This window comes from Aulonocara sp. 'chitande type north' Nkhata Bay, linkage group LG1, assembly GCF_057382095.1.
Source record: "Aulonocara sp. 'chitande type north' Nkhata Bay isolate Kocher_YH1m ecotype deep benthic linkage group LG1, A_spYH_male_GT1.1, whole genome shotgun sequence".
NCBI lineage: Eukaryota > Metazoa > Chordata > Actinopteri > Cichliformes > Cichlidae > Aulonocara > Aulonocara sp. 'chitande type north' Nkhata Bay.
This window is the reverse complement of record NC_141344.1, coordinates 36,956,810-36,977,330: the sequence shown is the minus strand read 5'-3', so window position 1 is coordinate 36,977,330 and position 20,521 is coordinate 36,956,810. Positions and strand designations below refer to the sequence as shown.

Here is a 20,521-nt window from a genome sequence, read left to right as displayed (position 1 = left end):
CAACATCTTCTCATTGAGGGGAAGACTGCATCAAAATAGATCTTTAATCTTGGTCAGTGGCTGAAAAATGATTTGATGAAAGACGATTAAATGGAGCGTATATCTCCTGATATCCCTTCCAGCTGAAGAATGGGTTTCCATTATGCACTGACTGCTCACATGGCTGCAAATCAGTCAGTCAGTGATGTTGCTCTGGTCATTTTTGTGGGGAACAGTTTCCGTTTGTTGGTGCTACCTTTTCTATTTTTGTAGATTACTTTAAATTTTGAAGAAGAAATATGTGCTTTATTAGAATTCTATAATTCTAAGATAGATTTTGGTCTATATTACAATATATGTATATATTAACACGTACATATGTGTGTTTGCTGCAGATTTTGGGATTCACACCCATGACTTGAATCTCCCATTCCACCACATCATAAAGGCTTTAACTGTGGAGCCCAGTGAGCTCATTGATGAGACTATTGTGATGTGGTGTGATGTCCTGCTCTGAGCAGCCGTCACAGAATGGTAAATGGACTGGTTCGTATATAGAGCTCTTCTACTCTGAGCATTCAAAGCACTTTATACGACTTGCTTCATTCACACACCCGCAAGCACCTTTATCTCTCTTTCCTTTGTCGTTTCTAACCTTCACACTGCGATGGATGAATCAGGAAGCAACGAGGTGAGTATCTTCTCCAGCAGCCAGGGATTGAACCCCCAACCTTCTGATTAGTAGATGACCAGCTCTACTGCTGTGGCTCCTCCTGAGCTACAGAATGGGTACACTGTGGTAGTAAAGGTCAGCAACACTACCCAGGTAGGCCGTGGTGTTTTAACAATGCCGCTGCTAATGGACTCGAATGGTGCCGAGACAATATCCCCCGCACTATTGAACCACCAGCAGCCTGAAGCCAGTGATGCCACACAACATGGATCTATGCTGTCCTGTTGTCTCTGACCCGGACATCTGAATGTTACAGCAGAAATTCATGCTATCAGAGCGGGCAGCATACTTCCAGTCTTCTGTGTGAACTGTAGCTGCAGTTTTCTGTTCAAAGCTGACAGGAGAGCCACATAATGTGAACTTCTGCTGCTGCAGCCCACTTGCTTCAAAGTTTAACATCGTACATTCAAAGACGTTCTTCTACATGCCGCGGTTCTAACAGGTGGTTACTGCTGCCTCAATGTCTGCTCAAAGCAGTCTGACCATTTCCCTCTGACACCAGCAACACACTTTCACCCAGAGAACTGTCACTCAGGTTTTCTTCTTCAGACCAACCTCCCAGAGATGATTATGTGGGAAAATACAGTAGATCTGCAACAGACCCGCCCATCAGACACCAGCAACCACATGCACAGTCACTTAAACCAGCTTTGTTTACCATCTCTGTTTACTTTCTTACATACTGTACACATTTACATGCTTATTGTTTATTTGTCTATTAGTCAAGTTGTAGATTTGTTAATAAAAGTGCTTTTATCTGCACTCTGACTGATGGTCTGACGGCCCAAAGAGAAGCATGGAGATACTGTAATAACTCCAAGTCACTTGATAATCACAAAATAAACTACTTTGTAAACTGAACACCTAAAACCATCTCTCAGCATGCAGAGCATGAGAAACCATAAATGCATCAGATGTAAATTGTCCTTTTTTGCATTCTGAACAAACCAGAACTGTTCATAATAAAGAAGTGCAGATGTTTCTGATGGAATAAAGAAAACTACACATAAACAAAAGGGAAACTTTATAGAATTTATAAAAAAGGTTTATAAGTTGAGCCACCTTACAGACAGCCAGGTGTCTGCCCTGTGGCCTAGTTTAAGGTTCATAATGCAGGATTACTGGTCACAGAGCAAAGTTGGGCCATGGAGATTAAACCAAAAACACGAATAATCACTTTCATTTAAAAACAGCCAAATAAAAGAGTGGGTCACACAGCATATTCAGGGCAGACCACAGACTGTTAGGTACAGAGTGAAGACTAAACGTGGAGGAGTTTGTGAGATAGAGACGGAGTCTTCATTCAGGCATTCATGGACGTTTGCATAAATGAGCCAGGTTGTCCTGTCAAATCACAAATGTAAGAATATAATTTCAGAAACACAGGAGTCACTCAACGTGTTACTTCTACATGATGACGATCTCATCTGCACCTTTCCAAGTATTAAGTGCTAATCCTGACCCACATCTGCCTTTCACTTTGTATCGCAAAAGGACCTCTGTCAAGTTTATGTATTTTAATCTATGTATATTTCTTATAATATGTCCTTTGCATTTTATTTTCATCCACTGAGGTTTGAGGGCTTCACCTTAATGGAAGAGCAACATGGTGGTGGGAAGGGTTTCGCTGCTTTGTGAAAAGGCAAGTTGTTCAACAACAGAACATTTCTCAGTGTGATAAAGTAAAGAACTACATGAACTATCCTGCAGAACATTAAAGCTTTACAGAATCCACAGAAACCCGTGTGCACAGTTTGAAATCTAATGCTGAGCGCCTTTAAGCCTCCATGCACTTATAAAGCTCCAACTGTACAACATGGATCTGACAGGACCTTATATTTTACAGAAAAGAAAGAACCCCAATGATAAGACAGTCCCCTATGGGGAAGAAGAACTCCCCTTTCAAATACTCACTGAATCATGGGAAACGTCCCTGCATACACAGCAGCAAAGCTAGTGAATGGTTCAGGGTCACCTGACCCGTCCCTAACTATATGCTTTATCAAAAGCAGAGCGGGTCTCTGTCTCCTGAACACAAACTGGGACAACTTGACTTTACTGGGACTCCCTGAAATATATCTTATATAAGAGTAATATGAACTCTTTTCCTTTCAGTATTCTTGCTGCACAGGTTCAGGAGCGCTGTCATGAACACAGTTCGTTGTTGCACAAATCCAGGTTAAAATTCTACCACACATGCAAACCAAGAAATAAGACAACCTACATAAAAACAATCTAGAAATACAGCTGATCCTGGCCTAAAGGTAATTCATGAAGTGTAGCAAAGGAGGAAAGTGACCTGAAAATCAAGCAGGCTTTCTTCTCTGAGCTAAAGAGGAGCGGGACCTTCCGGGTTTCTACCAGTGCACAATCCGTCATGGTGTGGGTGCACAGGTCCACATAACATCGATAAATGCATATTCATGAAAGCCCCATAAGCTAACATAAGCTGCTATTAATGTGATGTGTTCTTAGCAAAGGTCTTGCTTATTTCAGACAGATAATGCCAAAACCTCATTCTGCACATACTCTAACCTGCACCTCAGACCTGTCCCCCACTGGGAGCGTTTGGAAGTAACATTAAGTAAAGTATGGATGTATGGAAACAGGACTGCTTTCAACAGGTCTGTGGTTCTATGATAAACAGGCCAAATACAGCTTCAAATCCAAAATCCAAAAGTAAATCACCTTTTACTAATGGAGAGCAACATAAAGGCGAATGATGCAGAATGTTCAGAGTATCATGTTGCACATTACTAAACCGAAGACAACGCCGCTGCTACCGAAGAAAAAAACTGTTCTTTAGTTCTATACTGCTGAGCAAATGAACAAATCTGGATCTCGGGCTACGTCTCAACACTGCAATGAGGCATTGAGTCCCATTGTCACTGGTGAGAAAAATCAAACATGTAGCCATGCAGTCTGCAGTGAAAGAGTGCACTGCTGCAGTAGGATGCCAGCACTGCAAACAGTCAGTAAAAAAGCTTGTAGTTCACTCACGTACATTTATTGTTTAACAGCACTGGCTCAAAGTTATTGTCCAGAGTAATATTTGGGTCATTCCTACTATTCGGTGCCATTTCAGTGTGATCACTCTTCATCAAAAAATACAAAATTTTGAATTATTTTAACATTTCATCTAAAAGAGGGATTTTCAACCTATAAGAAAAATGTATTGGTCCAGCTAAGGATATTATATTATAATATTTTTTAAAATCAAAGTCTTTACCCATGACGTGCCAAATGTCCACCCTGTTACAGGACATTCAATTTTCTATTAATAACTGTTTTGAATACACAGTTATAGTAATATTTACATTTTCTAAAAGCTACAATGTCCCTTTTTAAAATCTGCAAGGAAATTTCAAGGAAGTATTTTAAACAAGCATTATATTGAAAGAAGACAGGTTCAGTTTTAAGACACAGTGTAATTTCAAAAGATTGTTTTTAGATTCAAAGGGAATATAAAAAAAAAATTGGCTCCATTTTTAAGTAACTTAATTTTGCTGATTCATTCCCTCCCAATAACCAAAGAGACATGCATTATGTTTGTTGATTTGATTTAATTAACAAAAGAAACACACAGGTAACAGGGTGGACAGGAGGTAACAGGGTGGACATAACATCAGTGACAAAAAATACCACCTTAAAGAAACTTTGAACACCTTCACCATGCCCGTCCAACCAACACAGGTAGATACATGTCCACATTAAACAAGCAAATTTTCACTGTACACCCAACATAATGAACATTTTTCTCACACATTTTACCTATGCAACAGACCAGCAACTCCAGTTTTTTTCAAGGAAATCCCACACTTTCCTCTCCCGCTGAACTGACCTCTTATTCAAAGGTGTTGGTTCTTTCATCAGACACACAACCTGGTCATCCCTATACCAGGTTATGTCCTCACGTGGACTTGGCCAGTGGAACTTGTTGGTCCCGTTCTTGTGCATGCATTTCACTTTAACATCCTCTTCAACCTCCAGAATGATTCCTGGGTAGGGTTCACCATCGTAGTTGATAATGCACCACTGACCAATATGATCTTTTGTGATGTTCTCAGGCCGGGTTGGTCCCTCAGTGCAATGTGGACTTGCCTCTTGACTAAGGCTTATCTCCTTCAGGCCATAGCATTCACAGTCTTTGTGCCAATCACAAAGACAAGGGCTAGTGCCAAAGGCACTAGCCCTCTGCTTTCTTTTCCTTTCTCGCCACTGCTTTCTCTGTGCTCTCTTCTGTCGTTCACTGAGATCTGCCACTTTCTTTTTTTTCCCTTCCTCTCTGTCCTTTCTCCACTTCTCTTTCTCTTTATTGAGATATATCTGTCTTCTCTCAGGGTCAGCATCACGACGTGCTCGGTAGCGCCGCTGCTTCTCCGCAGCAGACATTGGTGCCATTCCCTGAAAAATGTATACTATTCAAAATCTTCTAAAAGTGTGTATATATATACAGGTTAATGATAATTACTAATACACACTTGTATAAATAACCCTAAACACTAAACTTCTATCATCTTACGTCACCCCTGTTACCATGTGTCCCCCCCTGTTACAGTACATAGCAATAACAGGGGTGACGGTAACAGGGGGGAGATTTTATGCTAAACTTAGCCATTACTACTAGTATGATGAACAACAAGCTAGTACATGGTGACCACTAAGAACCATTTTTAACATGTTTATTAGCCATATTATAAAAATTACAAAAAAAAAATTGTTTCCACTATTAATAAGCGTAACAGGTTGGACGTGTTATGCTTTGCCACATTACAAAATCTTGCTAAAACATTGAAAAAAGGGTTGATTAAAGAGTGGTACTTACTCGTCTTCTTCTTGAAAGTTTTCCCTCCAAAATATGTTACATCTGGGAGTGTCATGTGACTAAAAGAATAATCAGGTGATGTGTTCTATGGAATTCTTATCAGAGTAACAGGGGTGACAGTTGATTCAGGGACACAACATTTTTTAAAGATTTTAAGTATTAAACATGCATTAATAATAAAAAAGAACATTTGATGAGGAACATTAGAAATAAGCCAATCCAGAAATGATGAAAAATCTAGATTTTATTTTATTTTTTTAAGTTATATTTGTAACTGAAGTCGAGCAAGCATGACTGGGGACATAGTACTTTAGTGACTTGTGCTAAAATAAAAGTAATTTACTTTTAATGTATTTATCCTGTGTATATATCAATGTGTTCTATGGTAGAGGGGGGTTAAACATACGAGAAAATGGTTTAGAAATAAGCATTAGACAAGTTTTACACTAAATATACCATATTATGTCATTAGGACTCAAATGGCACCGAATAGTAAGAATGACCCATTTACACATTTCTATAGCATCTGTACAATATATGTCCAATGCTGACCTGGGACCAGCAACAACATTAAAAAGCTCCTTACACATTAATATGTTTCTGCGTCCTGTAACTGATTATTTCTACATTACTGTCCTTCTACTTTTTAATAAAAACAAATACAGCTACAGAAAACTCTTAATAGCTACAGTGAATCTAACTGACTGGATAAAAGCACTTCAGTGAGTATGCACAATCATCTCATGAGTAAATTCCTTTAGTTTAATGCATTACAAACTAAACTGACACTGAAAAAGGCTCAAACAGACTCCAGCTGTGCTGCTGCTCACCAGCTCTCACCTGATAGGCCACCATGTTGAGGAAGTAGTTGTAGACCCCGCTGCGGTTCATCCCCTGAGTGGCCGACATCGTGAACTGCTTTTCCTCGGCCGCCAGCACCCTACATTTGGCCATGAACGTCCAGCACAAGCGGCTTCTTTTTCTAAGTGCCTACAAAGATGGCATCCTCACATCCTCAAAGAGGCCAGAACGCAGCGTCTAATGGGTTTTTCAGCAAAATGAAATAAAAGGAAAGATGCACAGTCCGGCAGCTTGTTTCTGCGCGCTCTCTTATGCTGGATTAGCGGTAAATCTAGTCCAACTAGGCTCTCTGCAGATGAGACATGAGAGCTGTGTTGCTCTCAGTCCAGCCTCACAGAGGAATCAGTTGTTTTTTCGCCCATATCCTGCGTGCTTTGGCTCTGCTGCCGAGTTAGGCGCTGCCAGAAAATAGGGAGAGGTGGTGGCGAATGCCCGGTGCCCTCCCTCTCTCCCCCAGTCAGATTAGGCAGAGAGTGTGTGAGGGGAGGAGGGAGTGGGAGAGAAATGACGAAGAGGAGGAGGGGGAGGGAGAGAAGGAGGAGGTCAACAGGGATCATGTGCCAGTCCCATCTGTCCCTTTCCATTCCATATTCCCAGCATTGCACAAAATCCACAGCACAATGAGATTGGGCATGTTTAATCCAGATTTGGAAAATTAAACAATTATCCTGTGTGACTTCTGGAAGCTTGACTCGCAGTTTTCTCCGAGACCTGGGCCAAGTCTGAGAGAGAGAGGCCCACATCCGTAATCCCAACGAGTTTTCGTGATTGCACTACGACCCAGAAATGTTAAAGCAGGACGCGCTGGACGGCTTTCTGCCGTTGATGGGTCAACAACGGTATCGGTACATGTGCTTAATGATAAACAGGCCAATGGATTTGGAAGGCCTCTAATGGGAGAGTAATAAGGTATTAGGCAAAAATGAACAAAAGACAATATATTTATTATTAAGTTACCCAGACAGTGTGTGTGTGATGTTGGGATGGACTGCTCAGCAATCATTTAAAGGACTTACAGCTCCACAATCCAAGCTGCTGCACTCTGCAGCTCCATGAACTGTTAGTATTTTTCTTTGTGCTTTTATTTGATGAGTTTCTGTGTAAAATGATATCAAATATCGAATATCGCATGATAAAAGCCGATTATGCTCGTGGGGGGAAACTATACCCTGCAAGTTCAGCTTTCCCATTGCAAAGCTGCTACACTCCTCGTCGCCAGCTCTGTTCTACAATCTGACATTTGTGAAAACAGTCCATGAATTCCTCAAAGGGACAAAGCTGGTCAGTACTGAGGTGTAAAAGCTACTTGGAGCTGGATATGTGCTAAAACACTCTTCTGTGTTGCACAGCGGCAGGGAAACGAGACGACGGCAGCGGCTGAAAAGCGCTGAGTGCATGAGGAGAGAGTCAGATTAGATCTGGGTTAGTGTGCAGGGTGGCGCACTGGGATAATCCCATCGCTGTTCCAGCCCTCCTCTCAGACAGGATGACCTTCACCAGCGCAGGCACAGCATTATTGCAGCCTGTTACTCTATCTGAGTGAAACCTTCTACTGAAGCTGCAGAGATTCTCCAATGTGCAGCATGTTTAGGAAATAATACACAGCAGTCTGTGCTCCCGTATGGAGACAAAAACCCAACATGTTTAGCTACAAGTTTACTTAGTTACTGCTGTGTCTGATAGATTACATGATGAAGGCCAAGTGTCCTCAGGACCCGTGGGATTTAGAGCCCCTGCTTCAGTAAACAGCCATCTGAGTACAATGCATTACAAAAACATCCAACTGTAAAAGATCACTTTGTTATTTGCAGATATATTAAACTGTCTGTTCACTGTTATGCTGATGCAAAGCAAAAGCAGAGAGTCACAATGCTGTCGTGTTCAGCTGCTTTAATGAGTTGTTCTTGGTACTGAACCTCTGTGAATGTACGCTGGAAAAAAGCAGCTTGTGCCAGGATCGTGTAGCCTCTGGAGAGGAGACACAGTCCTACCAGATTTACCTTCATGGGACTGAGCAATAAAGAAGAAGTTGAGTAAGAGGGAACATCAGAGGTTAACCTGGTTCAGGCTTGGATTTACAAAGCCAGTCAATGAAGACTCTTCCAGAATCTCTTCCAGTTGTAGGATTATCAGTGTGAGGCTCATGGAGACACACGGAGCTCTGTGAACATGGTGAACATGCTGACCACAGCCAGCATTACCAAGAACAAGCTCACTGCCACATATTCATTCACAGCGATTTCACAGAAAAGTACTTTTTTAACAATATACTTGAAAAAACTAGCTGACCTAAGATGCTTTGATAATGTCTATCCCTGTATATAATACATTGTAAATAAATACAGATACACAAGACGATCAAAGAAATGTAAGATGACCAAAACGAGAAGAATAAACACTAAAGGACTGAAAGGTGATGCACGCTAGCTGTGAATGTACACAAAGACCAGGGGAGGAAACTGTGGAGGACTCAGGACACGACTGTGTTCTGCTGTCTCCCTGAGTGTGGGTGTCCCGCTCCCAGGATTCATAACCTTTCACCTGCATGCATGTTACAACTCAAAGTACTTTTATTCAAATCTATTTAGTAAAAAATCCAATAAAAATGACAGAAATGAACCAGATGATGTAACTTTGCATGTGTTTGATAACTCTCTCTTGAACCAGTAACCCACTTAGGAAAGGGATGCCAAATGCTGTCATTTTTCTGTAAAGCAAATTGACCCTGCCTTTGGGTATAAATAAAGTTACCTTGACCTTGACCTTGAGGAAGGCTTCTCCAGGCCACAAACGTCCACACTAACTTTAAGAACAAACATTGTTTGATGTCATTTCCTTAATTTCACTTTAGATTATCCCCTCCAACAAGTGTGGGTGTAAACCAGTTAGTCACTGTGACAAACACGTGTTGCTCTCAGCGCTCCGGTCGGCTGCGCAGGGTCCGGCATTCCTTGGGGCCCCTTTCACTCTTGGATAATTACTGCTGCCTTGTGGGAGAGGAGGAAGTGCCAGCGAGAACAAACAAAAGCAAATTAGAGGATGCAAATCCGTGCTTGAGTGAATGTGCTCGATCTATGGTTTCAATAGGCCTGTGCAATGACTGTTGGCTGAAATCCAAGCCTTGTTTTCATTTATCACAAAAAATTCAAAATTGATCCCTTTGTTATTATTTAGGAATCTTACAGACAAACCTGAGCGCTCTAAGCAGCGCTGGTCCTGGTGGGTAAATAAAAGCTGTGACTTTTTACCAGATTTTACAAACAATAGGAATGTTTCTTCCCATAGAGACACAATGTACCCATTCATAGCTCTGACAGAACGGCGTGTTCATACTCTGAAGGATTACACAGACGACAGATTATTACACACAGCATTTTTTCTACTGACAGCTTAACTTTGGGGAAAGTGCTGCTTTCATTGGTCTAACATCAAAATCTGATGCCATCCTTTTTATTCTAGCACAGGAACATTGTGTACATACACAGTGCTCAATAATTATGTTCCTGAAAGGTGGTTTCCAATATTTACATCAATTGCCCAGTACAATTGTTTGGCTCTGTAAGGGGGGGTCTCCTAAATAGAAGTACTTCTCACTGCCATCGCTTGGACTGACAACATGAACGTATACAGGCAAAGATGTATGAGGATCTAAATATGACATTACTTTGGACCTCTGACATCTTCTTCAAGGCCAAATAAGGTCACACTTTCATAACTATGATCTACTTTTACATTTCACATCTGCTTTTCTTTCAAGTTCACACAGAAATGATTTGATCTTTAAAGGAAGTTTCGTTAAGAGAAAGAGAATGAGCTGCTTAGTTAGCTAGAAATGTACTGTAGTACATAATAGACTTAAGTTATTCATGTCCAGTTATTAACAAACTAAACTAACCAATAACTTCATTGCTAATGTATTATACAAAATAAAATGGGAAATGACAAAAGCCTCCACTTTGCACTTGTTTTTACTGGAATACAAACTTCTTAAAGTACGTTTAAAAAGATCAAAGAAAACTAAACATATAAATATACAATAATATTTCCTGAAAAATAAATACTCAGAGAGTGAGCTGCCTCAGCGGCGGTCTGCACTCTCTGAGTATTTCTTGTTATATATATAAAAAATATATAATTACATAGAATCTGTTAGTCCCACTGGTTCTCAGCGCTGACTGACTGACAGTTAAGGGCAGCAGAGGTTGTATGCAACATTTTAATCCTTTTGGGAATCAGAGGAATTTCATTTCATTAGATGATTTCTATTCTTGTGTGTTTGTCAGGCTGTTTGCTTTCTGCAGAGTCTCACCTGTGGCCGAAGCCAGCGTCCTGTCATCACGTTCCTGAGGCCCTGGGTGATGAGATCTCCAAAACTGTCAAGCAGGCATCAGTCATAAAGCAGGATGAAGGGGTTGGTATGACGGGAACAATGTGTCTCCGGCCCCGGTGGCATCCCTCCAGCTGCTCGCGACCCGACGCACCTCCTGAAGGAGGAAACCACAGAGCACTGAGGTGGCTTTTCAGTCCCACTCGAGGCTGAAAGCACCAACAGGTTTCTCTTTCTTTTAATCTGATTACAGTGGTGGGTGGATTGGAAAAACTCAAATACACAGAAGGGCTGGAAAAGTCTGGACACACAGGAAATCTGTTGCAGTGGTGGAAGAACAGGTAAACCTCTTAGAACAGACAGGAATAGAACAAAGAGGAGTACAGAGATTTAGTTATCCGGAGACAGACGGCACGTAATCCGGTTATTTGTTTTTGTCTCAAAAATAACAAGACAGTAAGTCATGCTATCCTTCCTCAAACATGTGGGTAGGTTTAAATATTAGTTTAGATCCAGAATTTTAAAAAATAAAATAAACAGACATTTCCTTCCCCAGCATCTCTGATGCATCAGACTGATCATCTGATCAACTGACTGTTGTTGGTTTACTGGAGCCTTCCACAAACTGTTGTTTATGCTCTCTGCTGTTATCACTGTAACACATTTCTCTGCTCAGTGTCACAGGGGACCACACTGGATTTAATCATTGTGCTGTATTTTGGATATATGGATCATCTGACTGATCATAAATATTGATCAGACTGACGACAAATTCCTTTTTCTTAAAAAAAAATACAATAAAATAAATCTGGTGTCCTGTAAGACATAGTCATGGTGACCAAACGCTTACCTAAATTATGGATACACATATCCATTACAAGGTTGAGCAACATTGCAGAATCATATTTGACTACATGAATTATTCTCTTCCCCTCTGCTGTTGGACACATGAACAATAAACGTACGACTGTTCCCACCACTAACACATGACCCTACGCTGTGTTCACTGCATCATTCCATGTTTTGGCACTGATCACCACCTGCACTCATGTATATATCTTTCTACGTAGCACTTTTAATTCTTATTCTTACTTTTATTTTTTCATGTCTATTTAAGCGCAATTTATGACAGTATGTTTGCACTGAAGCACCGCAGCAATTTCCTAATGTTGTAAACCTGCTCAACATTTGGCATTAAAACCCTTTCTGATTCTGATTCTGATGAAATAAAGATATAGTATCTACGGACAAATATGAATGAGTTCTTCCTCACAAACAAGTCTCATGCAGTATTTTTAAACTGAACACTTTCATTTTTGTTGTTTGTATCTTATGATTTAATTAATTTTGTTGAGTTTTTTGTTATTGCTATTTTTAAAGAACTTTTTGTTTCAAGGGAGCTGGAATTTTATTTTTTAAAGCTTTCCGGTTCTACCTCGTATTCCATCCGATAGTTCTAGGAACCGTCCTCTTTGTTCCGGCGTTACTCGAGCAAACATGGCGGCGGAAGGAGATGTCGATTTGGACTTGGAAGCCGAGGAAAACTGCACCGGGAAGCCGGCAGAGAAGCCTCGGAAACATGACAGCGGGGCCGCTGATTTGGAGAGAGTGACAGACTACGCGGAGGAGAAGGAAATCTCCAGCTCTGATTTAGAAACGGTGAGAGCAGCGGGCTAACGTTAGCACCGGAAACATGCGGTCCGTGCTGCCGTTTCCCGCACAGCATCACTGACACAGAACCAAGTCTAGTGTGTTTGGTGTGTAGCTTGTGTTTTATACACACTTGATCTGCACGAGTTTTGCCTGTTTTCATGCTAGTAGCTAACGTTTGCGCAATTATGTAACGTGAGTGATAAACTCGGTAACTAATTGCTTCGTGGCTCGCCAGGTAAATCCGCACACCGGTTTTCTTTAAAACAAGTAAAATATGTTTTTTTTTTAAAAAGACACGACAGCCTCACAGCTGAGACAGAGCATGCTGCACATAGAAGAGCAGCGTTATAGAGAGCGCACATGTCCTGTCAGGCTTCTGTTTTTAAATGTCTCTCATTAGCTCCGGTATGAAAAACGAAAACCTTTCAAACGTTAGGGACGTAATCACAATCCCCCAACGTTGATTCTGTCCATCTGCACGTGGGAGAAACGTTTTGTCACTCATCCAGGTAACTTCCTCATTCTCAGCTGACTGCAGGTTTCAACCTTTTGGGGATTTCCTTCCCTGGATGATTGAGCGACGTAATCACAACTTTAAAGTAATTGCTCTCCCATTATGAGGCACATCTAGTAATCAAATAGGGTTTACCTCACTGATGCCTGCATCAGAAAATAGTAAAATGCTGCCTGACATCATTTTCCAAGCCCACTCCACCGCAGCGCCTCCTGAAGACCTTCAGGTTATATTTCGACCTAAAGGAAAAAATTAACTACTGCACACTAACTCACGATATGATAGAGCAGCACGGAGTGAGACCAGAGAAGTATTTCAGTTTTTCTCACCTTGAAACCTTGTTTCTTGACAAAATACCAATAATTAACGCCTTTTGGATAAATGCACATTTTAATATTCATTCGTAAACATTGCGTGTGGCACACACAAATATTTGTGGTGCTTCCTAATGAGTGGTGACGTGACTAGATTATTCCCATCATTTGTGCGACCGTCTGTTGGTGTTTGAGTCATGAAATGTGTACGCACTGTACACTTTGAGTTGTGAGCAGGACTTTATTTACTTGTAACATTTACTATTTAAAAAAAAAAAAAATCATTAATTTGTGAGACCAAATGCTTGGATGTGTAGAACAGAGATTGTCTGGGTTGCGACATTCTTCATGTTTGACACATAGGAAGGTGAAAACCATATAAATGCTATAAACAGAGTTTCCTGTCACAGGCCATGTCAGTGATTGGCGACAGAAGGTCGCGGGAACAGAAAGCCAAGCAGGAGAGGTAAGAGCAGCTTCATCTGTAACTGAAGTGTTGGCTCCTTGTTGCCTCAGTCACTGTAAAAGACCCAGGAGAGTCCCGATGTTTTATTTATTCCTGCTTTCAGAGAAAAGGAGTTGGCCAAAGTCACCATCAAGAGAGAGGACGTAGAGCTAATTGTAAGTTGTTGTTTTTAATTATTATATTATTTATTTTACTCTTTTTGTGTATTAATCCATTTAGCTGTTATACAACCACACAAATGCTGGTTCACTACATGGTCTAAAGCATAGGTGTCAAACTCTGGCCCGCAGCCTAATTACATTTGGCCTGAAATTACTATTAGAGCTGGCCTACTGGTATTATACAGCTAATATATATATTGTTTAGTATTAAGCTTTGCTTGTTCCAAATTCAGTTTTTCAGCAAAACTTGTTTGAGTCCATAAGAAAAGATTCATTTTTATATCTGGAGGAAGTTTTTTTTAAAAAATAAATATTAATGTTAGCCCGCGACTTTGTTCCAGTTTTGAATTTTGGCCCACTGTGTATTTGAGTTTGACACCCCTGATCTAAAGTATGTGGACACTAACGCCGTGTGACCCAAACCCAAAAAGTTGATTCTGTTTTTTAGTTATGGTGAAAATGATAAATATGAGCATCTTGGACCAGAATCAAAAACACTTCTATTGATAATTGACAAAAATCTGATCTCAGCGATCTGAAAGTAGCAGAATTCCTAAAAGCTTCACTTGAAACGATTAGAACTGGAATTCCTTTCCTTTGATTTCCCAGGTGATCGCAGCGTATGAGCCTAGCTCTACAGTGGAGTAGTTCCTTCACACATATGACTTATATTACCTTATTAAGTCCCGACTATTATTGTAAATTGGTGATCTAAAAATAAAATTCAAGTTGGACCAGTGCTGTCTAACGTTTGTTGATTGGAGCGTTGGTAATGGAAACTATCAAATATTAAACCTACGTTTTAAATTACATCAGTGTGTTACAGAAGGAATCGTCCTGAGCCAAACTGTAGTTTTTATAAAACCAGTTGTCTTTACGCTTCTTTTGGTGTCCAGATGTCTGAGATGGAGATTTCGAGGGCCGTGGCTGAGCGCAGTCTGAGGGAACACATGGGAAACGTGGTGGAAGCTCTGGTGGCTCTGACCAACTGAACAAACATGACTGACACTGGACTGCTTCATTAGGCTCATCGGTCACGCTGGGTGGTTAAACTGTCGTGGTGTCACCTTGACAGTTGTTTTTGTGTTTTTGTTTTTTAAATAAAAGTTGACATTTGGCTTCTTTCATGTCCATTTATGAAAAAAGAAAACACACTGCTTTATTGAAATAGTCATCAAACATCAGTAAACAACACCGAGGAAAAAGGAACGAGTCAGTGGGAGACTGTGTGTACTAAATGTTGAATTTACAAAATTACATAAGCCATCGTCCAATGACATAGAAACCTCTTTTTGATGGTTTTACAGCTGAAATCCCACCAGCTGCATCTCCTGTAGATTTCATGGAGCCAGCAGTCCATCTGCTGATTTCCTTCCACGTCACAGTCCAGAAAAACAGACCATCAGGCTGCAGCTCAGTCTCTCAAAGTCTTTACAGCTGCACCGTGGGCCTGCTCATATCCTCTTCGTGTGCATCTTAAGTCTTCCTCTTCTTCACGGTGGGCCGGTCAAACACGTCCCTCACGCCTGCTGCCTTCTGCTTGAAGAACTTGGTGTTCTGAGCGCTCTCTTGAGCCCAGGCAGAGTCAAACGACGTGGTGTCCTGGTCCACCAGGTGGGTGTACTTTGTGCGTCCAGACCGACCAAAGTTTTTCACCTTTGCAGGAAACACAAACCAGAAAAGATCAGAGAGCCCCGTGATTGAAGAGAAAAAGAAACTCTTTTTTTCTATTGCCTGAATAAGATGCACTGTTATTGTCTCTACTGCTCTGTGCAGCACAAGAGGTTCTCTGGGCTGTCAGCACATGTGAGAAGAAGTCAGTGGAAACAGCAGCAGGTCAAAGACAACTGTTTAGTCATTAAAGCTTCAAAACAAGTACTGATTTATGAAAACGCACAAATAAACAGATGCAGATTAACAATAAATATCTGCAAGTGCACCAAGTAAGCAGGTCCAAGCTAGCTGGAGTGCCGAAACACCCGCAGCACACAAGGACATTTAATTTCACAACATAGCCGTCCAAATGTCTTCAGAACAACAAGACACAAATGTAAAAACATGGTTAAGTGTTTACATCCTCCTCTCCAAGGTTCCAACTAGATCTCCTGAGAACCAGCACAAACACCTGAAAACCATTTAACCTTATTTTTCCATATGAACACAACGCTGTTATAACAATGTTCAGTGAAACAGTCCAGGCTACGATGAAGATGAGGAAAAAGCAAACGCCACTGACCTGCATAACTTTGGGTAGGATGGTTTTGTTGAAGTGATCCTCCAGAGTAGGTGCACTGAAATCTCTCTTGTACACGTCCTCCTCCTCGTCCTGCAAAAGAAAAACATCCTGACACTTAGACTTATCGCTGACATCATCAGCTAATATCCTGCAGCTTGGATCAATGTTCCAGGGATGAGCCAGAAGGTCAGAGATGTTACGACTATAAAAGCGTTTTGGTGTAAAAAAAAAAAGTCAGGACATTTTAAAAAGCTCACTGATACAAGAGTTTGCTGTTGAGGACAAAACAGTACAGGCCTGGTGGTTGTTTAAAGTTCACATCCACAAGGATTACATGCATCTCCTGCACTGTGTGCGGTGCATATATCCTGCTTTTTTTCAGAGAGTACCACCAGCCCACTGAAGCTCAGCATCCCTGTGTGCACGCACATAACATACACAAAATATCCAACATGTACTCAACTTTACTGAAAATCATTTTATCATCTGTCTCTGGTTGATTAAACTAAACTACAGTCACCTGACCTTTGGCACACAAATCCAAATTAATTCATTTCTAGGTGAACTAACTCGGCTTCACTCAACTACATGCAGGTAAATGCACAGAAAGTATTTGGTGCAAAGAGATCCTCCTCAAATAGTTTGATTAAAAAATACAAGAAAAGGGGGATGGAAATCAAGAAATTCATTCAAAGGTAAGTCATATAATGAGAAATTAAAGTATTATTGCTTTGCTACATGTAACAAATGTTTTAGGTTCTTAGGAGAAACTCAGCAGAAAAGCCCTGGGTCAAGCTGGGACATTTGGGGGAAGCTCAGTTAGATGGTGCAGCTAGACTGAAGCACTGTGGTGACTCACCATGAAGAAGGCTCCTCTGTGGTAGTACTTCTGGAGGAACTTGTATTTGCCTTTGGTGGCTTTGTTGGTGACGACCTTGCCGTTGTTGCGCAGCTCGGCCCTACGCTCCTCCTCAGTCAAGCTGTGGAATCTCTCGATTTCAGACTTCTCCTTCTCGAAGCTGAGAACAAACAACACTCATGATCTCTTCTCTGGATGTTCCTTTATCACAAATTTATTTTCAGTCACTCAAACTGGTGTTTACTTACGCTTCTCGTGCCTCTCTGTCCCTTTTGATGCGCTTCAGCTCTCTGACCTTCCAGGCTTCGTATTCCTCCTCCTCGTTCTCTCCATCGGTGTCCAGAGCGTCCAGAGCAGCCAGCGTGCGCCGGTTCTCCTCAAACTCCTTCTTGGCCTCTTCCTCCACGATCTTGAGGGTATAGCGCCGTCGCTCCTCCGCCTGCCTCTTCGCTTCGGCCTCCAACTCTCTCTGCCTCTGCTCCTCAGCTTCACGCTCTGCCACTGTGACTCTCTCTTTTCTGTGGAGAAAACAGTTCATGTGCTCATTAATGTTAAGGGCCTGGTATTCAGGCCGGTGTTGTTGTGATCTGCTTCCATCTAAAACACAAAGCGCACTGCAGCTTTAACAGGAATAAAGTGTTCAGGAGTTACTTTGACAGAAACGTTCTGCTCTGCTCGAGCTCTTTCCAAACACATTTTTGAGTGTGAACAGCTCCAGACTGTACTGTATGTTTCCAAATGACATGACTGTTCTGGATAAATGAGACACAGCACACTTGATAAAAGACTCATCATTCACTCATGTTTTCTCCATGCTGTTAATTTTCATTCCTTCAGTAATGCAAGCAGACACTTCTTGTGTGTCTTGATCTGTCAACATTCTGCACAGAAAACTGACCGTCGCATGTCTGCGACTGATAAATACGGTCTTTGGATTTACGTTGTTCTACAAACTTTCATCTCGTACTTGCGGATGAAGACAGGTTTGAGCCGCGGCTCTGCTTCGTCCTCGCTGTCGGTGTATTCCTCGTATTCAGACTCCATCTCCGACTCGTCTCCTGATTTCCCCTCTTCCTCCACCTCCATGACCTCCATCTCTTCATTCTTTCTATCCAAGGCTCGCTGACGCATCATTGCTCGCCTCCTCTCGATTTCCTGTAAGTGACCAGAAGAAAAGAAACATGTCTTAGTACAAACAGGTGAAGAAAAAAAAAAAAAAAACTGACAAATTTAAGCTTTGAGGCACCTCATCATCCACTTCTTCTTCCTCCTCCTCTTCATCTTCACTGCTCTCCTCTCGCTGTGGGTGCCACGTGCCTTCATCAGAGTCTTCGCTGCTCTCAACCACAACTTCAGGCTCTGCTATCTGTCTGTGTCTTGCAAGCCTGAGGACAAACAGGCACAAATCATGTTCACGTCAGCTTTCCAACACGATCGTTTTGGTGAACTTGAATCAGATTGTAAACATTGGGCGCCACCTCTCTTCCACGTCCTCAGAGACACGGTTTAGCAAACGCCTGAGACGTGGATCAGAGACGTCCTCCTCCTCCAGCTCCACCTCTGGCTCCATTTCTTTTCCCTTCTTCACAAACTGGAAGTCTTCTTCTTCTTCATCAGACGACTCCATCGGCGCGTAGTCAGGGCGTTTACCCGACACATACCTTTTCACCTTCACCTTCTCCATGGAGAGTTCACCTGGCACACAGAGACACACAATCCTCTTAATCACACTTGAACCTACGTAAAGTTTTCCGATTAGGAATACCAGCTCAGCAGAACCACAAATAATACCAACTTTGCAGTTTCTCATTTTAATGTTTAGCTAAGACCAAGTCATAAATATCATCATTTATTACTGCTAAATAAATCTTTACATGACAAACTGATCACCAGAAGACTGCGCGACATATAGATTTAATACCTTTCTCACAGGACATGCAAATCATAAAAAGTCATCTTAAAAGTACCTAAACCTGAATTGATTTAATATTATACAATACTGGTAACCCCAAATGAATGATTACACAGTTTGTTTTTCAGTTATTATTTAAGTCACTTCTAATATCCAATTTCTTTGTATGTAGCAAATCTAGTAAAAACCTTTAAAAAAATACTTTTATTAATCAATGAATCCACTGACATGAAGCATAATTTTAATTCAGAACAATTTTCTTCTTCTGCTAAGTAAGAAATAAATCCACCTTTTCTTAAGCACACGTGACATCAAACTGAGTGTATTTACATGTATATATTAGTGCTATTTCTTACATTTGTAAACTCTGCAACATATTGTATTATTTAATTAGTTTAGTCTGTTGCTGTCTTGGAGCAACTGTAACCCACATAATTTCCTTGGGGAGTAATAAAGTATTCTGATTCCGACTTTGGGGTCACTGGTCTTTAAGTAACTGCAATGCCTGACAGTGCTGGTGTCTGTGTATTTACGTCCTCACTGGCTTCAGGCCGCTCGCAACACGCTGATGCGGACAGTTTTTTCTACTCTTGACTCTGTATTATGTCACACAGAGGAAATATCCCCAACTGGGTCATGTCACCTGCTCTAAAAACCTTCTGTTTAGGAAGACCAGCCAATGAAAACCTTTGGCTTAAAGACGGAGCTCGTTTAACACGGAGTGGACTGAGAGTTAATCTGAAGTGTAAATCGTGCAAACCACAAACTGAGGCACCCCGCAATAAAAACGTGGCTCTTTTTTAATGCAACTCCACTCTGAGGCCGCAGGTAGTGCAGGATCCCATCAGGTTTATTGAGACCCGTTATCCAACTACAACACTACAGATATGTAGACGAAGATAATTTTGTAACATGTTCCGTCAATTCTTAAATTGTTACAGCCAGGACACTAATGTTATTAAATTAAGTAAAAAAAAAAAAAAGAAGAAAGTACAGTCCAATTTTTTCCAGCATATATCTTCGTACATAAATTTACTATCAGCTTTGCTACTCCAGCTAACTAGCTTAGCACGCAGCTAACACCCTGCTTGCTAACCGCACAAGCTCACCTTTTTCATTCCGGACCGGCACGGCTCCGGCCGTGGACTGGATCGGTGGAAGCTTCATGTTTAGGGCTTCGCGACTAGACATGACCGCCCGGTCGACGATATGCAACCGTACAAAGATTAAAAAATGAGTATTTCACTTTAACAAAACGAATTCCTCGTCGACGCTCAAATCAAACGGAAGTTCGACACAGTCGGCGAACGGACAGGAAGTAAATTTGCTCCGACAGTTCTTCCGCCGGTAAGCGGTGACTGTGTACATTTCACTTTAATACAGAAGATAGGAAGTATTTGGTTTACACAGGAAATATGTTTCCGAAAAACGAAAAGTTAACTTTCTAAAACAGGGAAGGGTGAAAGTGAATGTTAATATTCTGAAACGTTTTAGTGTAACATCGCCCTCTGCAGGCTGCTGAGCTAAACACATTCATTCTTTTTATACGAATATATCAAATTATTGTTTTCTTGGTTAAAAAGTAGAATAATTTCAAATAATCCCATGTTTTAAATGTGGACATGTAACATGTAAAGGAGTCACTAAAACTCTTAAATCATCTTTAATGAAGTAGAGTTAT

The 20,521-nt window shown here is 41.2% G+C and overlaps 3 protein-coding genes across 5 annotated transcripts in view; 1 reads left to right on the top strand and 2 right to left on the bottom strand.

Annotated features, from left to right (window-relative positions):
- Positions 1-10,919, bottom strand: part of serinc4 (serine incorporator 4) — a 31,948-nt gene extending 21,029 nt beyond the window's left edge. Inside the window, exon 1 of one of the 3 annotated variants that reach the window (XM_086294665.1) lies at positions 10,708-10,919. In XM_086294665.1, coding sequence (XP_086150791.1) covers positions 10,708-10,734 — 27 coding nt within the window. In that variant the 5' untranslated portion in view covers positions 10,735-10,919. Of the gene's footprint in view, positions 1-6,367; positions 9,562-10,707 lie in introns of those variants that run through there. The other 2 variants (XM_086294657.1, XM_086294674.1) reach the window with 2 other exon arrangements.
- Positions 10,920-12,184: 1,265 nt separating this feature from the next.
- On the top strand, positions 12,185-14,955 carry hypk (huntingtin interacting protein K). The gene is made up of 4 exons (XM_086294702.1): positions 12,185-12,384; positions 13,617-13,672; positions 13,776-13,827; positions 14,730-14,955. Exons 1-4 carry the CDS (start codon positions 12,223-12,225, stop codon positions 14,823-14,825), a joined length of 366 nt encoding a protein of 121 aa, XP_086150828.1. The 5' UTR covers positions 12,185-12,222; the 3' UTR covers positions 14,826-14,955.
- A 7-nt stretch (positions 14,956-14,962) lies between these two features.
- Positions 14,963-20,181, bottom strand: mfap1 (microfibril associated protein 1). Its single transcript, XM_086294680.1, has 8 exons — positions 19,950-20,181; positions 18,407-18,623; positions 18,175-18,313; positions 17,896-18,083; positions 17,177-17,446; positions 16,929-17,088; positions 16,070-16,159; positions 14,963-15,489 (listed from the first exon to the last, which is right to left on the bottom strand). The coding sequence occupies exons 1-8, from the start codon at positions 20,029-20,031 to the stop codon at positions 15,310-15,312; spliced, it is 1,326 nt and encodes a 441-aa protein (XP_086150806.1). The 5' UTR covers positions 20,032-20,181; the 3' UTR covers positions 14,963-15,309.
- Between the last annotated feature and the right edge of the window lie 340 nt (positions 20,182-20,521).

Bases quoted from the DNA above. Each gene is read 5' to 3' on its own strand.
- hypk (XM_086294702.1), top strand. From the start codon at position 12,223: ATGGCGGCGGAAGGAGATGTCGATTTGGACTTGGAAGCCGAGGAAAAC. The intron at 13,673-13,775 runs GTAAGAGCAGCT...TCCTGCTTTCAG, and splicing joins CAGAAAGCCAAGCAGGAGAG to AGAAAAGGAGTTGGCCAAAG. The intron at 13,828-14,729 runs GTAAGTTGTTGT...TTTGGTGTCCAG, and splicing joins GAGAGGACGTAGAGCTAATT to ATGTCTGAGATGGAGATTTC.
- mfap1 (XM_086294680.1), bottom strand. From the start codon at position 20,031: ATGTCTAGTCGCGAAGCCCTAAACATGAAGCTTCCACCGATCCAGTCC. The intron at 18,084-18,174 runs GTGCCTCAAAGC...GGTCACTTACAG, and splicing joins AAGAAGAAGTGGATGATGAG to GAAATCGAGAGGAGGCGAGC. The intron at 17,447-17,895 runs GTACGAGATGAA...TTTTCTCCACAG, and splicing joins AAACCTGTCTTCATCCGCAA to AAAAGAGAGAGTCACAGTGG.